Here is a 22,710-nt window from a genome sequence, read left to right on the forward strand (position 1 = left end):
CTTGGCGAGAGAAGGGACACAAGGAATATTTTGCTGTTCTTTCAGCACCAGAAGAATTAATGTTGGATGGTAGAGTTCAGGAAACAAAACAACCTATCCAAAATGCACTTCCTTGTCAACTCTTTAGTTCATGGGAAATCAGTCAGAAGTAGTTGTGTTTGGTGTTTTTTAGCTCCCCATCAGAAAAACTTTATTTTCTCTACTTCATATTTTAACAAGTTTGCATCCAACAGTCATACAGCTGTAATCAGCAGACACAGTTTTATATTTGTCAAAACCCACTGTCTTCTGATGTTTATAGGGAAGATTTTTTTTTTTCTTCTAATTTTTTGGATTTACCATAGTTGTGCTTTTTTTAGGCCAAAATTTGCCAGTTATATTATTTGCTTCCCACAGGTTTTATGTAGACTAAAGCCTAATTATCCAGCTTTTCCCCTCCTTTCTCTCACCCCCCAGCCTCCCGTAAGCAGTAGTCACCTTTCACTTGCCAGCATCCCTCTGCCCATTCTTTTGGACACAGTCTTTAGATTATTAAGAAAAGCATTTTAAGTTCACCTAGGCACCTTGGCAGTGGTAGGGGATGTGTTTGTTAGGAAACAGAAGTGCCTAAATAGAGAAGATAATTTCAGTGAGAAATACTATTTTTACACTTCCTTTTCTGTGTTGTGTGCTTCAATGTTGCCAGCTCAGGTGCTGAGAAATGTTGCATTTTCACTGTGCATTTAAAATGACTCTTGATTAATTAAATGGATTCTGTTCTTCCCTAACCCTGGTCTGTGTCTCATTAAGAATTTCTTATCACTTGAGATCTTTTCAAACAACTAATGTCACTTGAACATCAGGATATATTTTTCCCCTTTTCTATTGCATCTACTGCTGCTGTTTGACTTCAGCTACAGTGAAGGTTTTCAACTCGAATGTAGTGCCGTGAAATTTTTCATGTTACGTGTTGTTTGGACATTACAGTAGCTACATAGTCCTCTGTAAAAGAAGTTAATCCTCTTTATTGGAAAGCCAGTGATTTTAAGCATTTCTAAGTTTTCCAGGCTAAATTTTGTCATGGGTAATCTGTAGCTGTTTGTTGTTATTCTGTAGAGTGTTTTGGAAGAGCTGGAACCCTGGGACCTTGGTAAACGGTGTCCTCTAGGCTTTGGTTATGTAGCTATTGTTAGGAGGAAAATATAGCTTTGGGATTTGTTTGTTTTACTTTAAATGTCAGAGATGGTATCTTGCTGTTTGCCCTGTCGACTGCTGACTTAGGTTGAGCGAGACCTTCTTGACTTCTGAGGCTGCAGTACTGAATGGCTGTGGCCTCAGGATTGTGATTCACGTTGGATGGTGATGCAGTTCAAAGCCTTCTGCTAAGGGCGGGCTGTGTTTTTGCTGTTATCTTGGAATGGAACTCTTCTCAAATAACTGCTGTTTGGCTTTATGCCATCATACTAGCATCTCAACTTGTTTTCTTAGCACATTAGTAGTTTTCAAGGCTGTTTCCAATTCTGTTTTATGTGATTCCTCAAAACATGTTGTGGAAGAAAGACTATTCAAGACATGGTTTAGCAACACAGGTCAACTTTGTGGTGTTTGGTTTTTTTTTTAATTCATTTCTCAATCTCACAGTCCAAATGTTCTGTTTTAAATAGAACAGGTGTCATTTTTTCCAATTTAAAAATCAAGAAATTTGCATTCACTCTATACAGTTTGATGTCTCACTGTGTTTTGGTTTGCTGTGCTTTTTCACTTGATTAGACTTGTAATTTAGAGCTCTTTATATTCCTTTACTGACAACTTGTTCTGAGTTGCTTTATTCCCCATTGGCTTTATAAGGTACTGAAGCATATATAAAGTATAAGCTGTAATAAATAGAAAGTTTTACTATTAATAGGAAGAGACCTTGATCAACATGATGATGACTTGCTAGCATTTACCTAACTACAAAACCGTTTGTTACCAAATACTTTGTCTTCTTGAAGGCAGAAATGTTAGCTTCATTACCTTGTTTTCCTGGAGAATGGAAAAAGTCCTTTCTGGTTCATTCTACAAGAAGGAAAGTACAGAGTTTCAGAAAGATAAGAGAGAAATGAAGGTTGGGTTGGGGTTTTTTTGTTTGTTTTGGTGTTGGGGTTTTTTTTCCCCCAAATGAGACGAGAGTAGCTGACTTAAAAGGAAATACATGTGGATGCAGAGACAAGATGTATCTTCATGTTGGTGAAAGAAAAAAATAAAAGTTGTTGTGTGGGCTTTTTTGGGGGGTGGGGGGAGACTGCTCTAAGGATTTTAAAATCTGTATTTTTAGTAATTTTCTGTAGCCTGTTTTGCATTTGATATTTTAAAGCTTTCATTTTATCTGCTGATACACGTGTATTCTAGAATGACAAGAGCTGTCATACTCATTGTTATGAAGCTAAATTATTAGAGCATCAACATAATGGGATAAATGCATATTTAGGATATTCCAAATTGGAATAAACAGTTACTTAAGGACTTTAGGGATTGCATTGCAATGCTGTTAAATAGTGGTTTCTGTACTTGGAATGGTTACTGTGCTTAAAGTCTTCAAAAATTGTTTGATACCTTTAAAGGAATTTTGATTTATTTATTTATTTTTAAAAAGGGGGGGGCAGCTGCTTTCCAGGCTGCTTTTCTTGCTGTTTAAATTGTGTACTTTTTTTTTGTTTTTCTTCTTTCCCACCCCTCACCCTTTTAGCTGGATACCAGTTATATTTACTGATCTAAGGGATGCTACTGTCGGTGAAGAGACTATGTGGTGGTAATATTATCAGTGTTAATGTGAAGTGTTCCTAAAAATACGTTGGACATAATTCTCATACCACGTGTGTTACCATAAAATCTGAGTGCCTACTAAGGAGCCCATCAGGAAATTTGATTTAAATTTGGGCTATATTGTTGAACTGTCGTCTTCTCTTCAGTAGATAGGTCTCTGTATTGATGTATTTTGCTTTGGCATTAAAAGCTATCTGCATATAAGTCTGTTAAAGAAACCAGACCAAACCAGCATGCCTTTCACTTAAGTGAAAGGTGGTTTGTGCTGGTCTTGAATTCAGGAGAAAGGGCCTCAATTTAATCTGGAGGGTTGTTCTAAGGAGAATCTGGCTTCTGCATAATGAAATTTATCTTCATTGTAGAAAGCTGACAATGTGTGAAGCTGTTGATCTTTCTTCATCTTGAAGCTGTAATTGATTGCCAGATAACAAGACTCCATTCAGGGTCATAAGAGAGTTGAAGATAAAGATTGAGTCTTGGAGCTTGATTCCATATTTAGTGGAAAGGAAAAACACGTTTGATCTGTCAAGCCTTTGTGTTTGGGTCTGCAACGTTGCACTACAGTCTAGCAGTGTTCAAGATAGAGATTTTAGTACATGTGTATCCCAAAAGATCTAGTTTTAGGAGGTGAAGACTTGCAGTTGCAACTCTGTGCTAAACTTTTTCTCCTAAAATGTCAATTTTGCTGAGGTATGAGTAAGTATTTGGTTCAATAACTAGATCTTTTGCAAGTATTTGTATATTTGGAAGTATGGGGCCTTGGGCTACAGGTGTAGTTGCACTTTATTATTTTCTAGTCACCAGTTCTGAAAAACTCAAACTACCATGGAGAATCCTCCAATTCCTTACATCTGTTTTGTTAAGGTAGAATACAATATAATTGATTATACTGAATGCCATGAAAAAGCTTATAAATTGCTTCTCTGAATTTATAACTTTGACTTTTGACATAACCCATTGCTTAACAAATTCTCAGAGGAGTTTGGAGTTCTTTTCAAAAGAGTTCTTGCAAAAAAAGTGTCCTTTTCAGGACAAAAAAATCTGTATATTTTATATTAGTTTTTAGAGGAGAGGCTGTGTATGGTTCTGACGCATAAATTCGTATGGAAGATACCACTGCTCCCAAAAAATACAACAGCTAGGTAGCGTGGGTAGCTTTTTTAAAAAAAACTACTAGAAGCAGCACTCCAAAATCTGTAGTGGTTACAAGAAATAAAGAAAAGTAGTTTTTTAGGGCTTTTAGTGATCTTCTGTGAATTTTGGGTGATCTTGCAGGTGTTCTCTTTGGAAGATAGTAGAAGTTTGAATGGCAGCGGGTGGTAGCAGTGACAGTCTTTCATTTAGCATCATTGTAAATACGCTGTAAGTACTTTTGTAACATGTTCTTTGAGTGAGTGAGTTGGCTTTCAGCTGTAGGCATGAAGTTAGTTCAAGTGAGAAGTCTAGGGTTTTTTTCAAAACTAAGTTATGTCAGTCTTGTGGGCAGCAAGGTGTTTTGTGACCAGGAGCATTTATAAATTCTGGTGTTTAAAAAAAAATATATATTTTTTTGTCCCTTACATGAAGTTCCTTAAAGCTTATGGTACCTTTAAAAGTAGGTAGCTTTTGCTGAGAACTGAAAGATTGTACAGAACTGCATGCTCTTGAAAACAGAGCTGTGTATCTGGGAGTAAATGCAGCATGAATGAGGAAGGCAGTTAGGCAGTTTAATAGCTCTCCCAAAGATTTGCTCTGTGTTGAAAGGTTTGAATCCAGCTCTTCTGTCTTGTCCTTTAGATCACAAGGGTGGCGGAGTGTGTGTTGCTTTTTGGTTCTGTATATTTAACAACAATATAAAAAATACAAACCAACACCCCCTCCCCCCAAACATAACAAAAAACCACTCCAGCAGAAATAATGAAGAGAATACAGTACATTAATTAGCATGTGTAGGCTTTAAAACCTGAGCAGAAAAAAATGAAGCATTGTATTTCATCTGTGCTGTGGACTGACTACCCCTCCACCTGCTACATTACCATTTCTGACTGGTAAGGTAACCCAAGGGTGCTGATCTATTTAGTGCATTAGTATCTAGATACAGTACATGAGACCTGCAGTAGCAGTTTCACCCTGCAGCACTTCATATGAGCCTTAGCTATGCACAGTGATTATCGCTTTCCCATATTTCATAAAATAAACAATATGGGGTATGGTAGTATCTGTTTCTGTAATAGAAGCAGGGTTTGTAATTGCTAGAAATACGTCAGTAATTTTAAGTAAGCTCTGAATTTTTGAGGGCAGTGACTATCAAGTAGGCTAGTAAATCAAAATATTTCTAGTCCTGCTTCATTAAATGGGTTACTCTGGTAAACTAAAATCGGTTATTTCAGTGTGGCACACGCTTAAACACTTTTACTATTATGAAGCAAAATGAGTATCATTTAAACTTGCCTGACAAATCTGTTGTGATTAGTTTCTTATGCTTTTTCAGAGCAATACTTTCCCATTAAGGTATAGATTACATACATACTTTGAAAGGTGTGCTGTACACATCTGCCTTTTTGAAAAAAAAAAAAAAAAAAGGGTTATTGCACAGTGTGTAAATGTAAGAAATATTTTTTGTGCATATGAGAAGTGTACAATTTGTTTCTGAAACTTTTGGAAGCAGTACACAAGCACATTTTAGGAAGCAAGAGTTTAAAGTAGATTCCTGATTGTTCTGCACTGTTCATACACATAGTAAAACAGTCTTTACCCTGGAGAGCTTACAATCTAAAATATGTAGTAATTGGAGGAATTCTTACTAGGCAGGTTCAGAAGTGGCGTTACAACTGCTGATAATAAGCTGTGGTTTCAAACTGTGTAGTTCCCCTGCATTGCTGGAAAAGAGACCTCCAGCTCCATATGTGGCTGTGTTTGGGTAAAGTACCACACCTCCAGAAACAAAATGTTGTATCCTCAACCTGTCACTTGCAGATTTTTCAAGAGAAGGCTCTGCCAACAGCACATTTGCCAAACATCTCCTTCCCAACTGTTTTTCTCTTGGTGTGGTTTTCTTCCATCAGAGGAGGTCTGGGTACCATGCTCTGTGGTAAAGGAGCACTGACACCACACTTGCCATCATCTGCCTTCCCACAAGAACAAGGGCAACTTGAATTAGCCAGATAGCAGAACCAGTGCTTTCCGTACCGGGAGGTTTAGCTGCATGGCCAGGAGTGGCCAAAATGTGTTGTACAAAAAGGTCTGTATAGTTGTTGAGTGTTAAAGATTTGTGAGATACCCAAGGGTCAATAAGAAAATGTCTCATGGCTTATTGGTGAAGAAAGCTATGCTGATGCCTTGGTTGTCAAGATGCTTAGCTGATGGGTAGAAGTTCATAGGAGCACTTAAACTTTGCAAACTGTAGTTTTCATGAAAAGGGAATTCCAGAAGCTTTTATTCATAGCACCATTTGACTATACATAGTTATTACTTGCAGTCCTTTCTCAATTCCTGTGTTGTCCTGTGGGACTGAAAAGCACAAACTTGTTGTGTCTTAGTTGAAAAAATTGAGGCTATATCACTTTATATGGTACTTGAGGGGTGTGCTATTAAAATAGTGCATAAAGACTTTGGCATTAAATAACTTATTTAAAATAAAGCAACTGAAATGTTTCTGAGTGAAGATAAACTGAATGTTCAAGTAGTTGAAAAGATAAAAACAAAGAATGCAGTTTATGTAAATACGGAAGACTATTTGTATAGATCATCTTTCAGACTCATTAAACAGTCGTAAGTGATTTAAATACAGATTAGAAAGCTGCACATAATGTTGCAGCCTACTCATGTAGGCTGAGCTCATCAGAAACTCCTTTTGTTCCTCCATTTCCTTCCACCTTATTTTCCCTGCCGATACCAGCAGCACTGCTTTACCCTGCTTAGCAGGGCTCTGTCGGAGGCACCACCCATGCAAGGGTCTCTTAGCTCCTTTTGTATTGCTGATTCCACTCCCTGCTTCTGTGCCCTTCCAATCTCCATATAACGCTGCATTTCCTTGTACATGTTGGGGGCTGTGGTCTACCTTCTGATTTTCCTTTTTTTTCTATGATTCTTACTTGTTTGCCTTGGACATTGATATGTTGATAGCCTAAACAATTGAAATAATATGGAAAATGGGGAATTGCAGGATTGGGAGGTTTTATGCTGGAATTTGTTTTGCTCCTGTCAGCTAGTTTTTAATCTATAAATAATTGCCTGGTTGGCATATCACACGCTGCAGTCTCCGTGTCTCTTGCACGCCTCTAACAGGTTCTAGATTTCACCAGAATTGACAAGGCTATTCTGAAACACAGAACTTTTCCCCAAAATTTCTGGAATTCACTGAGTGCATTTGTTATTAGATAACAGATGGTAAATCATTGTCGAGGGTATAAATCCTTACTTTGCATAGGCCAGTGGTAAGTTTGGCTTGTTTGTAAAATATTCCATTGTAAGTATTAGGGAATATAATGAATTTATTTATCCTTTTTTAGGAGCAATGGATGAGCTTCATAGCCTGGACCCAAGAAGGCAAGAATTGTTGGAGGCAAGATTTACAGGAGTAGTAAGTGGCAGCACTGGGAGTACTGGAAGTTGCAGCGTTGGAGCTAAAGTAAGTTCTAAGAGCAGTCATACAGATCTGCCATCTTTGAAATACTAATTTATCTCACAATGTCTCACTTGTATATTGCCCATGTGATTTACTTGCAAAAGTATTGAGTTGGAAGAGACTCAGGAAAATCCTTACTAGTAGGTTATTTTGCTTTGAGATAGGATTGTTTATCCTGAACCTGACATGGACGTGGAATTGTTCTTAAAAACACCAAAGAATGGGCATATACAGGCTCTTTTTGGTTTTGCTGTAGTGCACATGTGATCAGAGATGGAAGTTTTTCCCACTATTTAAGTGGAGCTGTCCCTTCTGCAGATGGCCAAATACTTACAGTTCGACTTGAAATAGACACAGGGAGTCTGGTGTGTCCTCTGTTTTTAAGATTAAACTTGTTTGAAGACTAATATGTCTAGATTAACAAAGTCAAATTCTTTCAACTTTTCCAGACATTTATATCAATTTTACCTACTTTCATTGTAGACGTTCTGCAGTCTGTCTGTTAGTATCTAAACCAGGATGCAACACTTCAGGAAAAACCTTATGAACATTGAATAACGGGGCTTAATTACTTTCCATATGTCATATATTACCCTTCAGTTGATACATCTGCAAAATAAATTTGCCTTTATTATAAATTCTGTTCAAGTTACTAGCTTCAGCTTCCAAGACTCATTTCTGCAATAGTATTGCCTAGACAGAAATACTCAATTTAGTATTTGTACGTTTGAATGTTCTATACCAGGTATAGGACTTAATAAACCGATGTTAAAAAGATATAATACTAATTTTTAGGCACATTTCCCCCGTGACCAAAGTAGTTTTCAATTCTGTTTCCAAAGTGTTTGCAGTGTCCTCATATTTTAAGAATTTTACACAAACTTGGTTAGTATTTTTCACTTCCTATTCCACATTATAATTACCAGTCTAGATTACAGAATAAAATACTACCTGATAGTAGACGTTAATGAAATTTCTGGAGACATGTGATGTATTGATGACTATTAACAAACTTACCCTTCATGTAAAACATAAATTTCGTGTCCCTTACACATTCCAAGATCTGTTTGAACAGATAATTCTATCTAATCCAGTTGGTTCCCAAATGGATATCTGGATAAAGTGCGGTTTTTTTAATACTACCAAATGCTTTGATAATTGTTTGCAGAAGATACTACTATCACTGTTTTCTGATTGATGCAGATCCTAACCTAAGACACTGTTCTTCCTACCTTTGACCAGAAATATTCCACCAGTGATCTTCAGTATACAGTGCAATACCTCTTCTTTCTCCTGCTTACTTTTTGTTTGGTTTTAGGAGGCAGGGCGGTAGAGAAGAATGCCAATATCTAGTCCTGTGGTTTATCCCACCCTCAGTAAAATGGCAATTATATCAGTTTTGTTTGTATTTCTTTTATTTCTGACCATTCAGTGTATCCAAGCAGATAACATTGAAGTGTAGTAGCTGATCTGGGCTGTGTTTGGAATATGCTTGCTTTTTTTTTTTTTTTTTTTTTGGCCTTTTTTTTTTAACTATAGTTTTTAGTCTTGGTAGGGGATGTTGACAGGGGCTTATCTGATTTTTCTTCAAAAAACTGATAAAACCTTTTTGATCTGATGTGCAGAGGTAACTGGGAAAATGTGATGTATGAATATGATCTCCATTGGTCTGCTTTCATTTCGAATGCAAAAATGAGAATACTTCCTCCTCACATACGTACCCAAATCCACACATACCAAATTCTCATTTTCCTAACCTAGCAAGACAATACAGAGGTTGCAGCTGCACTTACTGGTTATTTTCAGAAGCATTCTAGGTCATTATTCTTCTAGTAATTAAATTGAGGTGGACTTTTATTTATTGGGACTACTATTTTGAAAGCCTACCTTTATCTACTGTTTTGCTGAAGAATTTTGGAATTGTTGGGGAGGAAAAAGCCCGTCATCTTCAAGCTTTTTCAGTAAGCAAGGGTGGAAGTATGAATATAGGTTGCTGAGATTATTGTCTTAGCTGACTCCAATGACCAAATACTGAGACATTGCAAGGAAGAACTAGAAGAAGCATTTCTATACTAGAGGCTGCTGGGGGGGGAACACGCATGGAAATTTTGTGGCGTTAGTTAACATTTCTTCAGAAATTTTAGTTCAGAGATGAGCTGGTTATTCAGAAGATGTCACAGATCAGTATTGTCCTGCAAACTGATGCAGTGCTGGAATTTAATGCTTTGAAGTAAGCCGAGTGTTTGCCTTGGAACTGGTTGTTGTTCCACTTCAAAGTATTTGTTCTACCTTCCTATATGGAAGAGAATAATCCTGTGGTATAAGATTTTGATTTTTATTTTTTTTTAATATAAAGAAGCTCAACTGATGTTGGCGTTTTTTTGTTACATGAATGTGGAACGCTCTTTGAATAAAATGCCCTTGTTGCCATTCTGTGTTCAAAAGATCTCTGAATAGATCAGCCTTAGAAAATTTCTAAATAAATATTGTAACTGGAGACTATTTCATAGTTTTTATCCTTTCTTTCTTCCCCTCACTAGTCTAAATTTGTTACTTTGGGGGAAATGGTTTGTTTTAAGAACATAGAATAATATTGACAATAGGTTGTAATTTTCTGTCATTGAATGGATTAAAAAAAAAAATCTCTGCAATAGCCTAGTATCTGCCTTAGAGAAAATGAAACCCTCTTTTTCTTTGAAAAATGAAAATTTTAGTAGTCTCCAGCACTTTCAGCAATACTGGCTTTTTAAGTGCATTTTGTGGAATCATTTGGTAGGGTTTTTCATTGGATGTTTTGCTATTCCCAAATAAGACCGAAACATTTTTGAATGTTCTAGGGGTTTACTTGATTTAAAAGCAATCAAAATACAGAATTTACTGTGCGTTATCAAAACATCGACCTGTCACACTTCTTACTCCCCTTGAAGTCACAAGTGCTCTATAGTTAATCAATTTTTAAGAGTGGATTAGCTGTTTTATAGATCTGTATATAATGTTTAGTATTTTATTTTTCTTGGTAGGCCTCAACAAATAACGAAAGTTCAAATCACAGTTTTGGAAGCTTGGGATCTTTAAGTGATAAAGAATCAGAGGTAAGTATATGGGGCAGATATATTATTACATCAAAATTTTAATGTTAACAAGTTATAATTTTATATTCCAATTTGATGTCTCATTTTATATAGAAGCTTTTAAAGTAAAATACACAGCTAGATAGGAAAAACATACATTACTAAAAGGTACCATCTCTTGGAGGAAGAGACATGACTTCATAAAAGTTCCTTTGGATTTTTGGTCATGAAACTAGCTGCTTCTGCTTTTTCATTATCTATGTGGTCATGCTATGAGGATACATACAGCTATTAAAGCTGAAAATGCTTTAAACAGTTTGCTGTCTTTTGTTTAATAAGTAATAAGGTTTTCATCAGCACAGGTAAAGTTTTGCTAGTCTTTGGCTGCATCTTTGAAAATACTGTAGAAACTAGTTGCAGTTGTCACTGTGTGTTTTCTTACCTAGTACCACTTCATAATGCAAAAAAAGGACCCTCCCCTCCCATCTTTTTGTTTTTCTGTTGTGAATTTTTTCTTTTTTACTTTGCACATGGGATTGCAGAAAATACAACTATGAGAACTGTAGTCTGTTTTTTTTTTCTTTTCTATCTGATGGATCTATGAAGAGGGGCAACTTATCTGAATAGTAGTTTTAATTGAGATACTTCACAGAGGTAAACTTTGATTGCAAAATAACTTGAAACCAGGCTTTATTCTGGATTCAGGTCAGCATTGTGAGTGATAAACGTTAGTTGGATGTTTGATCTTAATATCCAGACCTGTATTCCAGTTTCTTTCTAAATGTACATATTATTTTTATTTCATTAAATGCTTTGTTGCTGTGCTACATAGGTCTTAATTTGAGTGTGTTTTAGCTACTTATAGTTAAGTCCTAAATTGGCTACCTCAGGTTGTGAACAAGTGCTTCTGGTAGTCTTCCCAGTAGGTTGGCCTTCCCCACTATTCCTCATTAGAGTACTCCTCCTTGTTTTGGTTACAAATACATTTTTTTATTTATAAGTAGTATTTTCTAGTCTCTGTAGATAGTGAATTATTTAAAGGAGGACAGCTTTGTCCGTGGCTTGATTTGTCCAGTTTGATTAGTTATTTAAATGTTTTGCTCTGCTTGCTTGTAGCTGTTTAGTTGCTGCGGTTCCCAATAATACAGAACCCTCATTATGGATGTAATTGCAGAAGTAACTGAAGGTTTGATGTAATTGGAATTTATAATGTGTTGCAGAGGAAAACAGCACTGCTGTATTTGTTTGCTGTCGTTGTAATGCTTTGGAGGGGAGGGGAGGATTGAGAAGAAAACAATTGTGGAAACTATCAACTCATTCATTATGCATATGAAAAATACTAACAACTAAAAAAAAAATGTAACTGTTAAGCATACTGGAGATTGAAGTGTTGAGAGACCAAAAAATTAAAACTTTTAATTTCCTACACATGGGGTTTTTCCCCCCTCTACAACAACAACTTCCCGAGTTAGCGCTGTTACCAGTTCTACAATAATGGTAGAAAGTATTTAACTGTATATAAAATATCTAAAAATACTCACTTGAGTATTTTTTTTAAAGGAGATTAACTAGTTGAGAATTGATACTTAGAAATGTTTGTTTTATAAAAGAGGATGTGAAAAGCCAAAATTTAAAACTATAAATGTGAAGAGAAGATTCAGGGGAAGCACGTTAAAATTGAGGGGTAAACTAGGATCAAGACCATGATGTATGAGGCTCTGCTAATATGCCAAGCTGTGGGTAACTTTAACATAGCTTTGCAATCTAACTTTGCATAACTTCAAAACTATTTTGTCTTGCTTATGAAATAGTAGGATTTTAATCTAAATCTCAGCTATACGTAAATCCTTCTGAAGTGACTGAAAGCAGCTTCAATCTTTGTTTATCAGAAGGATACGCCTCAGCCCCTTTAGTCTTCAATTTCTTGTAGTTCATATGATTCCATTCATTAGAAAGGATTTTGGAGAACATTTTCTAGCGATTGATGCATGCTGTACATTATCATGTGAATTTTATACTTGGAAAAGGTGAACATGACCTTGTTGGGTAACCTCATTAATAACCTCATTAGTGTGCTAATACTTTTTAGTTTGGAAGGTTAAATTAAACACTGAAAGAAATCAGAAGAGTTCAAGGAAATAGGCAGTTACGAATTATTTGAGTTTCAGTTTTAAAACTATAAACTTCTTTAAATGTCTGGGTTTTAAATAAAAGACATCAGTCACTGCAGTTGGAAACTAATTTTGGTGGGGGAAACCTTAAATGTTTATTCATTAACTAGCTTTTAAAAAGCTTTTTTTTGCTTGATATGGTAGGTAAAACTGACTAAGTTAGAATGATAACTGCAAAATTGGCAGCTGGAAAATAATAACATGTAAATGCTTTGTTAAATAGTTTCTATTTAGTTTTGTGGAAAGATAGCTTAATGTTACCTATTTACCTGGCAGTAATCACAAATTATTAAAGTAATATTTCTAGGCTCTGCTTTCTGTTTTTAGAATCATAGTCTTGAAATAACTTCATTTCCAGGAGTCTCTGTTGTACAGTTTGCTAATGTATGATAGCACTCTAAAAGATGCAGATTTTGGTTGGAAGAGTTTATTTAAAATAAAAATGTGCGTAATTTGAACTTCATTTAAGCCTGTTAATACAACAGTTACAATTGTAAAACTTCCAAATATGTTTTTATGAAGCTATTCACAGAGCCAAAAAATACATAATATAGATAAGCAAGACCTTTCTTGTCCTGACTGTTCTTTTATAGACTGATAATTTTCTACGGATCACAGGTAACTTAAAGTGGTTCTTTGCCAAAGTAAATATTTTAGGATATTTGTAGTAAGTTTATGTTTGAAGATATCCACTGAAACATACTGAAATGCTTTTAATGATGGGTTGAAATTTCAATTTTGATATCATTTGCTGTGGTGAGAAAGAATACTTGGAACACAAAGCGACAAATACAGTGAAATGATAAAATGATGGTGTCATAAAAACATGAAGCATCTTATCACTGATCTCAAATTTAGTCCGAAATATTAGGGACCATTGATTTCTTGTAAAATGGAGTTCACGTAATGGCTTCTATGCTTTCTCCAGTTACTGGTATGAGGCTGTTTGGAGGCTGAATACACACAGAGCTGCAGTATCTTTTCCTTGAACGAGAGCAGCTTGTAGAATTTAACTTACACTGGGGAGACTAACTGTTTTGAATCCTCAGATCAAGGGAGAGCAAATATAATTTAGAGATGCTTCTGATCACAGCCCTTTCTTGTTATCTGTTGTACATGCTGATTGTAGTTTCTAGGCAACTATATATAATATTTCTGGAATAAATTTTTAACAGGTCTGTATCTTTTCACTTATCATTGATGTCTGACTTCCTTGAGATACAGATATCATGAGGAGGGGATGATGACACTTTACAAGTGGATAGATAATCAATAGTCAATTTCTGAGCTATTGCTCTCTCTCTCTCTTTTTTTTTTCCTTTTCCTTTTTTTTTAAATCCTAAGCAGATTCTAGAAATATACCGTTTATATCAGTTTGGAGATGACTTCTGCACTTCCTAGAATGCGTAACATTATTGGCTTCCTATTGAAGCACTAGAACGTTCTGTTTATACTGTGGCAATGCATAGAAAACACCATCAAGAATCAGCTTATTTCACTAAGTATTAAGCTTTAAAACACCCACAACTATAATATGAAAATCTTGGTAAAATTTAGCCATAAGTGAAACCAAATTGGTTGTCCTAAACCCCAGAATGGATGAAAAGGTATAATTGCTTAACAATTAATGTGTAGAATGGTCTTTTGGGAAATTATTGAAGAATTATTTCTCACTTTCTTAAATGTCTTATCTAGCTTGTATTTATCTGATTGACCAAGGATCATATTATCTACTTTAACTATGATCTGAAATTACATCCCTGCTGAATTGTGAAATCATGTTTTATGTATGAGGTTTTAAATTTATTTCACAATAATATAGCAATAATATAAATAAATAGAACTGCTATTGGATCGTGTTCTTTTTGTTGTTTCTAGACTCCAGAGAAGAAACAGTCGGAACCTTCCAGAGGAAGAAAAAGAAAAGCAGACACTCAGAGTGAAAGCAGCCAAGGTAAACTAGAATGTAAACAAATTAGATAGTTATTGTTTATATTTAATCAAATTACAACGCACAAAGTTTTGACTGTTGGCCTTAAAAATTCTGTATTTTTGCTTCATAAGACAGGCGTTGGATTTTGAATGATAAATTATGTATCCCCCCCCCCCCCCCCCATTTGTCATTGGAAGGGATGGACAAGTAAAATGTGAACTGGGCTGGTAATTGCCCATAAGAATCACACGCTACTGCATGGGTAACTTGCAGCTGTGATACAACTCTGTATACTTTCTAAGAATTGTAGCAACTCTTCTCATCCAAAATACCTTTGTGGTTTGTATTTCTTTTCAGTAGGTAAGGGGGAAAAGGGATTACGGATTATAATATCTGATTGCTTGTTTTTCAGGTCTATTTAAAATTTTAATTTTATTCTTCCTTTTCTACGGATTATTGTACAGTGTAGTTGTCTAGAGAGATGGGGAAGTTGGGATGAGACCGATTGCCATTTTAATATTTACAAAGCATAGTTTTTGCCGTTCTTCTCTTTAATGTGTCTTTTGGGAGAGGAATGGTGGAAGTTTAACCTGAAGACAAAATTTCATCAAAAGGGGAGAGGAAAGAGTTTTAACAACATCTGTATTAGCTTTTTTTGGTTTCTAACTGAGCTAGGAAATGTCACTTACAGATACATATCAATGGGCTCCATATCTGGAAGTCTTCATGATGCAACATGCTATTAGTAGAAGAGTTACGTAGTTTGTCTAAAATTCATTTCTTTGTAAGCGTTGCTTCATAGAGACCTGCTTTGTTCAAAGAACTTGAATGAGATTTCCTACTTCTATTGTTCCAGTAGCCTATCCTTCCTGCAACCAATGACAGTTGAAATTAGAGATGATAGAAATTTTAGGAATTTTCTAGCATAAGCAACAAAATTATAATGTCTTATAATTACTGTCAGCAGCAGTGAAACTGAATAGTCTGCACTGCAATATTCTCAAGGAACTGGCGTAGGAAACGGCAGCATATTGGAGTGGTACAGTAGAGCTGAAGCACAGCAAATACTGCTGTTGTATTGAAAAAAGGAACAAGAGATCCATCTCTTAGATATTGCATACCTAGGATTTTGACTTTCTAATATGCAAAATAATCCATAAATATTGAAGAAAAGTATTGTTTAGAACATGGAGGTAATTGGAAAGTGGGATAAAATCACTGTAAATCTATTCATAGTTGGCTGTGCCAAAATAATTAGATGTATTTCTTCGGTGCAGTTCTGTAACATGACATAGAATAGATTTTTCTATACTGAAAAGGAATGCAGTCTGTCTCGTTTATCTGGATGAAAGCAAATTTTAATTTGATAAAGCGATATATGAGAATTAAACATGGAAATAGAGATCACTAGCAGAATTATAGGGTAGGTAAAGAACTGGCTAGGGAGTAGTAGCAGTGATACGTACACTATCTGGGTAACTACTGGAGGAGTTAGCTGTGTGCTGTTCTAGGTCTTCGAATAATTTATCTGTTAAAAGTCTTGACACAAAAAGGGCTGCCAAATGTTTATGGTTCTTTGTGGTATTTCTTAGTGACACAAAGTTATGCAGCATTGCCAATACAGAGGCATATTGGACTAGAAAAAAAAGCATTCAGTGCTGAAGCAATAGAAAAGCCTGAAAATCTTTGTTAAAAACTCCAAAATGACATTTTTGAACCTATGGGTAATGATCTCCTAATTATCGCAAAGAATTCTTTATTTAAAGAAAAAAGCTTTGAACAATGGTCCATTTTCAAGATGTCAGACTACCTGTTAAGAGACCTGTACAAGAGACAAATCCAGTCTTAAGATTTATCAGTCATCTTAGGGCCAAATAGAAGAAAGGATTTACACTATTGGGTAAGGCATTGGTGCAATCTCTGGAATGCCACATATAGGTCAGGTCCTCACACTGAAGAAAGATTAGTTCCCATTGGTGCTCCTGAAGTCTTGGTACCAATCAAGATAAAAGAAATTCTACTCTCTCATTCTGCTCTATTTGTCTCCCTAGTTAACCCTGTGAGTTAGCTGATTGATGGTCAGGTTGGGAGGAAAGGTAATACTTGTCATCCTCCTTGCCCACACTGTTACTGGCACTTCGGGAAATTCTTGGGCTGAACATTTGGGCACAATAACTCACCTGGATCATATAATATTAATAGACTTGGTTAATTTGATATTTTGGAAGTGGGTGAACTTTGAGATAGTGCTTGAAAAAGGGAGGGCCTTAGAGCTAAAGGTTTGATCTGCAGGATGAGAGATGAGTTTCCTGTTATCTAGAAGAGGTCTAGGCTTACTGCTAAGTCTGCACTAATCTGGTTTAGGAATTGAAGTGTGACTTAATTTCTGATTTCCCAATGAATGGAATATGCAATTCTCTTTGTTGTGGCCAATCCTTTAATTATCTTCATAGCAAGATCACATATTAACACATCAAAGAAAACCAATTAACAAGTGGTAAGACTTTGCTATAATTACTGCATAGGTAAAAATGTAATACACATCTATAAGTAATTTATTTAATCAATTCTAATATATTAATGTATTTGTTTCAGGAAAGAATATTGGGGGACGTGGTCACAAGATTAGTGACTATTTTGAGGTAAGGTTTTTGTGTGCTTGTAAAATTTACTTTTAGCTTTTTTCGGATGTTACAAAATTTTTGCTTGTAATGGTCAGGCCTCTTGAGAGGATACTTTTTTCCTTCTTTATGTAACTTTATGAGTATTAAACCTTGAAGTAGAGATGCAGTGGTGTCTTGGTGCAGCCTGAGCTAAAATACAAAAACCATTTTCTTTCACACATTTCTTTAAATGGCCAAGGCTACACTAATAAAAGTAAAACAATCTGATTTACAAATTTCTGTGTACAGATGAGCTGTATGCAGATGTATAATGTGTTTTGATGAGAAGATTGACTAATTGGAGGGCCATATCTTCTCTACAGTACCAAGGTGGAAACGGCTCTAGTCCAGTGCGAGGCATACCTCCTGCAATCCGATCTCCTCAGAATTCACATTCCGCTCCTTCTTCTGTAAGTTCGTGAACTTCATAACTGCTGGAGATATTTTCGTAGTCTAAAAGTAGCATAATTAAAAAGAATCTATATTCAAGGGAAGAATTTTCAAAGGAAGGAATCCTGGGAAGGAATGAATTCTTTGAACAGAAAAAAGGGTCAAGTTAAATAGAAAATTTGAGTTTTAATATTAAAGCTGGGACTTTTTTTCTAAAACATAATTTTAAAATACAACTTAATTGTGTAAAGTATTGAATAAATGTTAAAATGTTCTAATGACATACTCACAAGCCTCACACAAAGAAGGGGAGGATTTTTGTTACTTATGAAGAAACTGAACCCCTAACTCAGGACTTTAAAAGTTTGATTTTTGATAAATCATAAGTCTTTAAATAATTAAGACTTAATTTGCCGGTATTCTTTTAAAATTCTCTTCCTTGGTCATGCTAATCAATTTTTTTCCCCTCATATGCACAATTTCAATGTTAAGGATACCCACGTGATTCTAAATGACCAGATTCTGCCAGTTACAGAAAGAAGTTTCTCTGCTGGTAGACCTCAGCTTTTATTCCCTATACTTTCAACTTCAGGCATCCTCTTATTCTTGCTAACAGTATGGAGTGTAATACAGATTGTGGAATTTGGCTTGAGAACGGACTCATTCACACAAACTAGTGGGTTTGGGGAAGTTTCATTAACAGGATTTGTGTTCTGATCTGCACTAGCTTCCTTCCCCTTTCTGGTTCTCCCATGGAAAATAACCACTCCAAAAATAACTCACATTATTTTTGAGTTGTGAAAGCATAGAATCAGAAAAATAAGCCTGTGTAAGACTGACATCACCTTATGTCAGTCTTACATTGTCTTGAATCTTTCAGTCTGTTTCCCAAAAGTGACAATCTTAGTTTTCTCAGAGAATATATTGCATCCTTTCTAAACTTCAAGTGATACATAACAGCGTAGTGGTAGCTCTCAATGCAATGCTCCAAGCAGCATCTTCTGTAATAAAGATACCTTATTTCTCCATTCTGTATGATTTTCCTGCCAAGAGTTGTAAACAAGGCTATGTTCATAACTGAATACTACAGTTGTATCTAAAATCCTTTTTCATACATTCCAGGTTCGACAGAATAGTCCTTCTCCTACTTCATTAGCTTTCGGGGACCACCCTATCACGCAACCAAAGCAGTTATCTTTTAAAATTACTCAGGTAACTGTTTTTTAGTAGAGGCTATCTTATATCACTTTGGACTGTAGAAAAAACTGATAGATATGTTTATTATTTTGTCTTTCAACTTTTTCTAAACTCTTAAAGGCTTTCAAAAGCTTTGCTTTTTATAATCTGCCAAAGCATTTTTCTGTTAAGTTCAGCAGCTCATAATTTAAATCTCTCTGATTAGTTTTGTATTCTGCACTCGCTCCGCTTCCAGTGTTGTACTTCACAAGTAGTTAGATGACCATGTCGTTGGTAGGCTTTTGCTCAAGATTTTAGCTCTTGTGTGATCTTAGAAGTAGGCTGCTCTTTCAGGCAGTATTTGAAGTGACAGCTGCTGTTGTCATACTGCATTTAAAATATGACATTAAAGAAGAAAAATGAGATGGTAATCAAAATGATCAAGATACAGTTCTGTCATGACTTTTGAAAGCCAAAAGCAACTGGTTTATCCTCTCTGCCATTTCTGGCATGTTGTTCTATCTTTCACAAATCAGTCAGAACAAGGCTACTTTACCTGTTGACCAAATACAGAGGATTTAAAGTAATTAGCAGGCATTTATGTACTTGACCTGTCTTATATGCTTTTTTGTGAACAGTAACTTTTCAATTAGTGATGAAATCTTTTAACACTGATAGTGGTTTGTCCCAACTGTTCACAGTCATCCTCATGAAGAAGGAAAGCAGTTTTGAATAGGAACTTTCCATGTCACTTTCAACACACATGAAAATAAGATGTGTTGGTCTTGTTGAATGCTTTCAAGTAGTTTATTTCTCTACATAACAAACATGAGAAAAAAAAATGCTGTAATTGTTAAAGGAAAGGATAAATGTTTCAAAATGTTCTTTTTAGACTGATCTCACAATGCTGAAATTAGCTGCACTAGAAAGTAATAAAAATCAAGACTTGGAAAAGAAAGAAGGTCGTATAGATGACTTACTCAGGGTAAGTGTTAGACATGGGGTAAAGATATTTATTCAGAACAACAGACAGTGAATCTGAGGCAAATAATTTAAATGCTTGAATAATCCTTGATTTTAAAAATTACTTTGGAGTTACCTAAATTAAAAGGTGAAATGAGGTTTTGATTTTTGTAAATTTTTTCCTGAAAATCTGAGAAGTCTATAAAATGAAATGCATAAGTTTTTTTTTTCTGCTTCTGTGCTACAGCTTGTTAATGATTAGATATGTTTATAGACTTTCTGAAGGTACAAAGGAAGCTGATGTTCCTTTTGCAGTCAGTTGATTAATTCCTTAAATTCATAATACATTTTCACATAACAGGTGGGGTTTTTTTGTTGTTCTAATTGTGAATAGCAGTTATCAATGGGACAACTGTTGGCAGTTTCAGAATTGAAGTGATTGTGACAGAAATTATTACAGGCAATAAATAACTACTTTTAGTTAGAAACCTATGCTATACTGTGCTTTAAGACCCATTTTCAGAAGAAATCTTAATGCTTGTGCTCTTGAGAGAAGTGTTGGAGAAGTGGTATACAGAAATACGAAGTAACAAAAAAACCTGTATTCACAAGTGATAGTCTGTTTAGTGAACAAGTACATATTAACCCATGCAATCATACACTATAAAATTGTACATGTAGACTGTTTCAGCACATGTTCAGCAGTATGGGATAGACAAACCTATCCTTTTTTTAAAAAAAGTAATTTAGTTTTAAACAAAATATTACTATGGATTTTTTTAAGGTAGTAAGTTAAATATACTTGGAATGTAGGGAACTTGTTAAACTTCCTACTCAGATAACTGAAATTTTTATCATTGTGAATTTTTTGTTTTCTTTCAAATTAAAAATGTTAGGATTTCACATGACTTTAGGAGTCAGATATAAAGGATCTGGAGCTAAAATTAAACTTTCAGTTTAACACCGGAGGACCGGAAAAGTGATTGGTACAATGCTTTTATATATTATTTATGTGATGAATGCTGTGTAATACAGAATGCAGCTCTATGTAAAGGAAATAAAAAAGGAAGCAAAACATCCTTCTACAGGTTGGGATAGATCTGTGAACTGAGATTTTTGTGCATGTATGTATGTATATATAATATATATTATATATACATGTTCCTTACGTTATTCATGTGAAAGTAAAAACCTTTTATTTTCTGTGACAAGTGATTAAAAAATAATGTTTCAATATATCTTTTCATATTTTGTATATATTTATTAGGCTAACTGTGATCTTAGAAGACAAATAGATGAACAACAAAAGCTACTTGAAAAATATAAAGAAAGGTTAAACAAATGTATTTCAATGAGCAAGAAGCTTCTAATTGAAAAGGTAAGTTTACTGCTTTTAAAATCTTTGTGATAAAAATTGTGAGGGTGCTGTGCAACTCCATTACGATTCCTTCATTTTCACTTTAACTTTTTCACATTAGTCTCTGAGACTGAAACTTCATATGCATAGACTCTGTCTGACAGCAAGTGTTCTTATAAGCCTGAATAGGCGAAATAAATTGGAAAATGTGCCTTTTTTAATTTAAGGAGGGTTTTCCCATCATGAGTAATTAAGATATAGCAAAGCATAAAAGATAAGAATTTAGTATGTCGCAAATTTTCTGGACAAACTTTAAGGTTACACTGGATGAAAAAATTTTTGAACATAGTCTGTTGTGGAGAGGTGATAGATAAAATCTGTTTGTGAGAAACTTAAGTGGCTGAGATAATTTTTGATGTAAAATTATGAAATGCTGTGTTAGCTCAGAATTAATGGAAACAATACTACTATGAAAGAAATACTTATTTCAAATTTAATGCTAATTGTATTTAACAGCAATTTCTTAAAAGACAAGGATACTCTGTTTCTTTCTCTCTTCTTTAAAATAGCCTTATTAAAAAAATCCAACCCAAACCTAACAAAAAATGAGTACAAAATCAGCTTATTACAAATTAGGATACAAAAAAGTTTAAGGTAAACAGCCAAGTCTCTTCCATAACACTAGCTGCTAGATGCTGTTGTCAGGTACAAGGGCATATGTTAGAGGATTAGGGAGAGTTTCCTTGCTAGCATGCCATAAATAAATTATTGCAGTCCTTTTTTAAGTTCCAGCATGAGGGGAATGCAGGGAAAAGATGCATCAGATCTGTTCAGCATGATGCTAGGTGGGTACCTTCAGACCGAGAATATCAGATAGACCATTTTTCATGAAAGGCCATGCAGGCCTCCTCTTCGGTCTAGAAGTCTGTTTGCACAAAGATCCTTAATTCTGTCAACTTCTCACTTTTTTTGTGTGGGTGTGATTTTGGGCCATAGGCATTTCTTAAGCAGCAAACATTTGTAAGAATTAAAGAAGTTTCTGTCCATCAGCAGTGTTCACAGTGCTCTTTCTTCATGTGCTGAAGCAGACTAGGCATACTCAGTTATTTATCACATCCCAGGGATGCTTGTGGAAGTAGTGACTGGTTCCAAGAAGGACATCTGCCTCTGTTACTGCAAGTGAATATCTGATTGCAGTTAGATCTACCTGCAGTGCATTCCCACATAGAGATTCCTGAGCTCAGTCAGTTTGATACAAGTAGTAACATACACGCTCTGTCAAGGGAGTTTCCAGGCTAAATATAGTAGGGGCACTCTTTCTGATATCTAAGCAGGCTTGTTTAATATAATAGACATGTACAGACATAATTGTAATTATATGCCTGTATGATGCTGATACTCGATCAGTTTTGCTGTATTTACAAATAAAATGTTTTGTTAATTATGAAGAACAGCGAACTTTGTAGGAAAACTGAGTCAAACTGATATTTTTTTTGTACCAATTCTGACCACTGCAACTCTTTGAGTTCTGCAGAAATTAGAGTAAATGGAATAAAGTAATAAGAGATATTTTCATCTACTCTCCCTTCTATCCCT

At 35.2% G+C, this 22,710-nt stretch overlaps 1 protein-coding gene across 3 annotated transcripts in view; it reads left to right on the forward strand.

Moving 5' to 3' along the window:
- TLK1 (tousled like kinase 1) overlaps positions 1-22,710 on the forward strand; it is a 68,883-nt gene that overhangs the window by 19,925 nt on the left and 26,248 nt on the right. For all 3 annotated transcript variants that reach the window (XM_075756681.1, XM_075756682.1, XM_075756679.1), the window contains exons 2-9: positions 7,275-7,393; positions 10,411-10,482; positions 14,511-14,586; positions 17,161-17,207; positions 17,552-17,638; positions 18,741-18,830; positions 19,687-19,779; positions 21,025-21,135. In XM_075756681.1, coding sequence (XP_075612796.1) covers positions 7,280-7,393; positions 10,411-10,482; positions 14,511-14,586; positions 17,161-17,207; positions 17,552-17,638; positions 18,741-18,830; positions 19,687-19,779; positions 21,025-21,135 — 690 coding nt within the window. In that variant the 5' untranslated portion in view covers positions 7,275-7,279. The remainder of the gene's footprint in view (positions 1-7,274; positions 7,394-10,410; positions 10,483-14,510; positions 14,587-17,160; positions 17,208-17,551; positions 17,639-18,740; positions 18,831-19,686; positions 19,780-21,024; positions 21,136-22,710) is intronic.

The sequence above is a fragment of the Balearica regulorum genome, chromosome 6 (assembly GCF_011004875.1).
Source record: "Balearica regulorum gibbericeps isolate bBalReg1 chromosome 6, bBalReg1.pri, whole genome shotgun sequence".
In the NCBI taxonomy this organism is placed as follows: Eukaryota; Metazoa; Chordata; class Aves; order Gruiformes; family Gruidae; genus Balearica; species Balearica regulorum.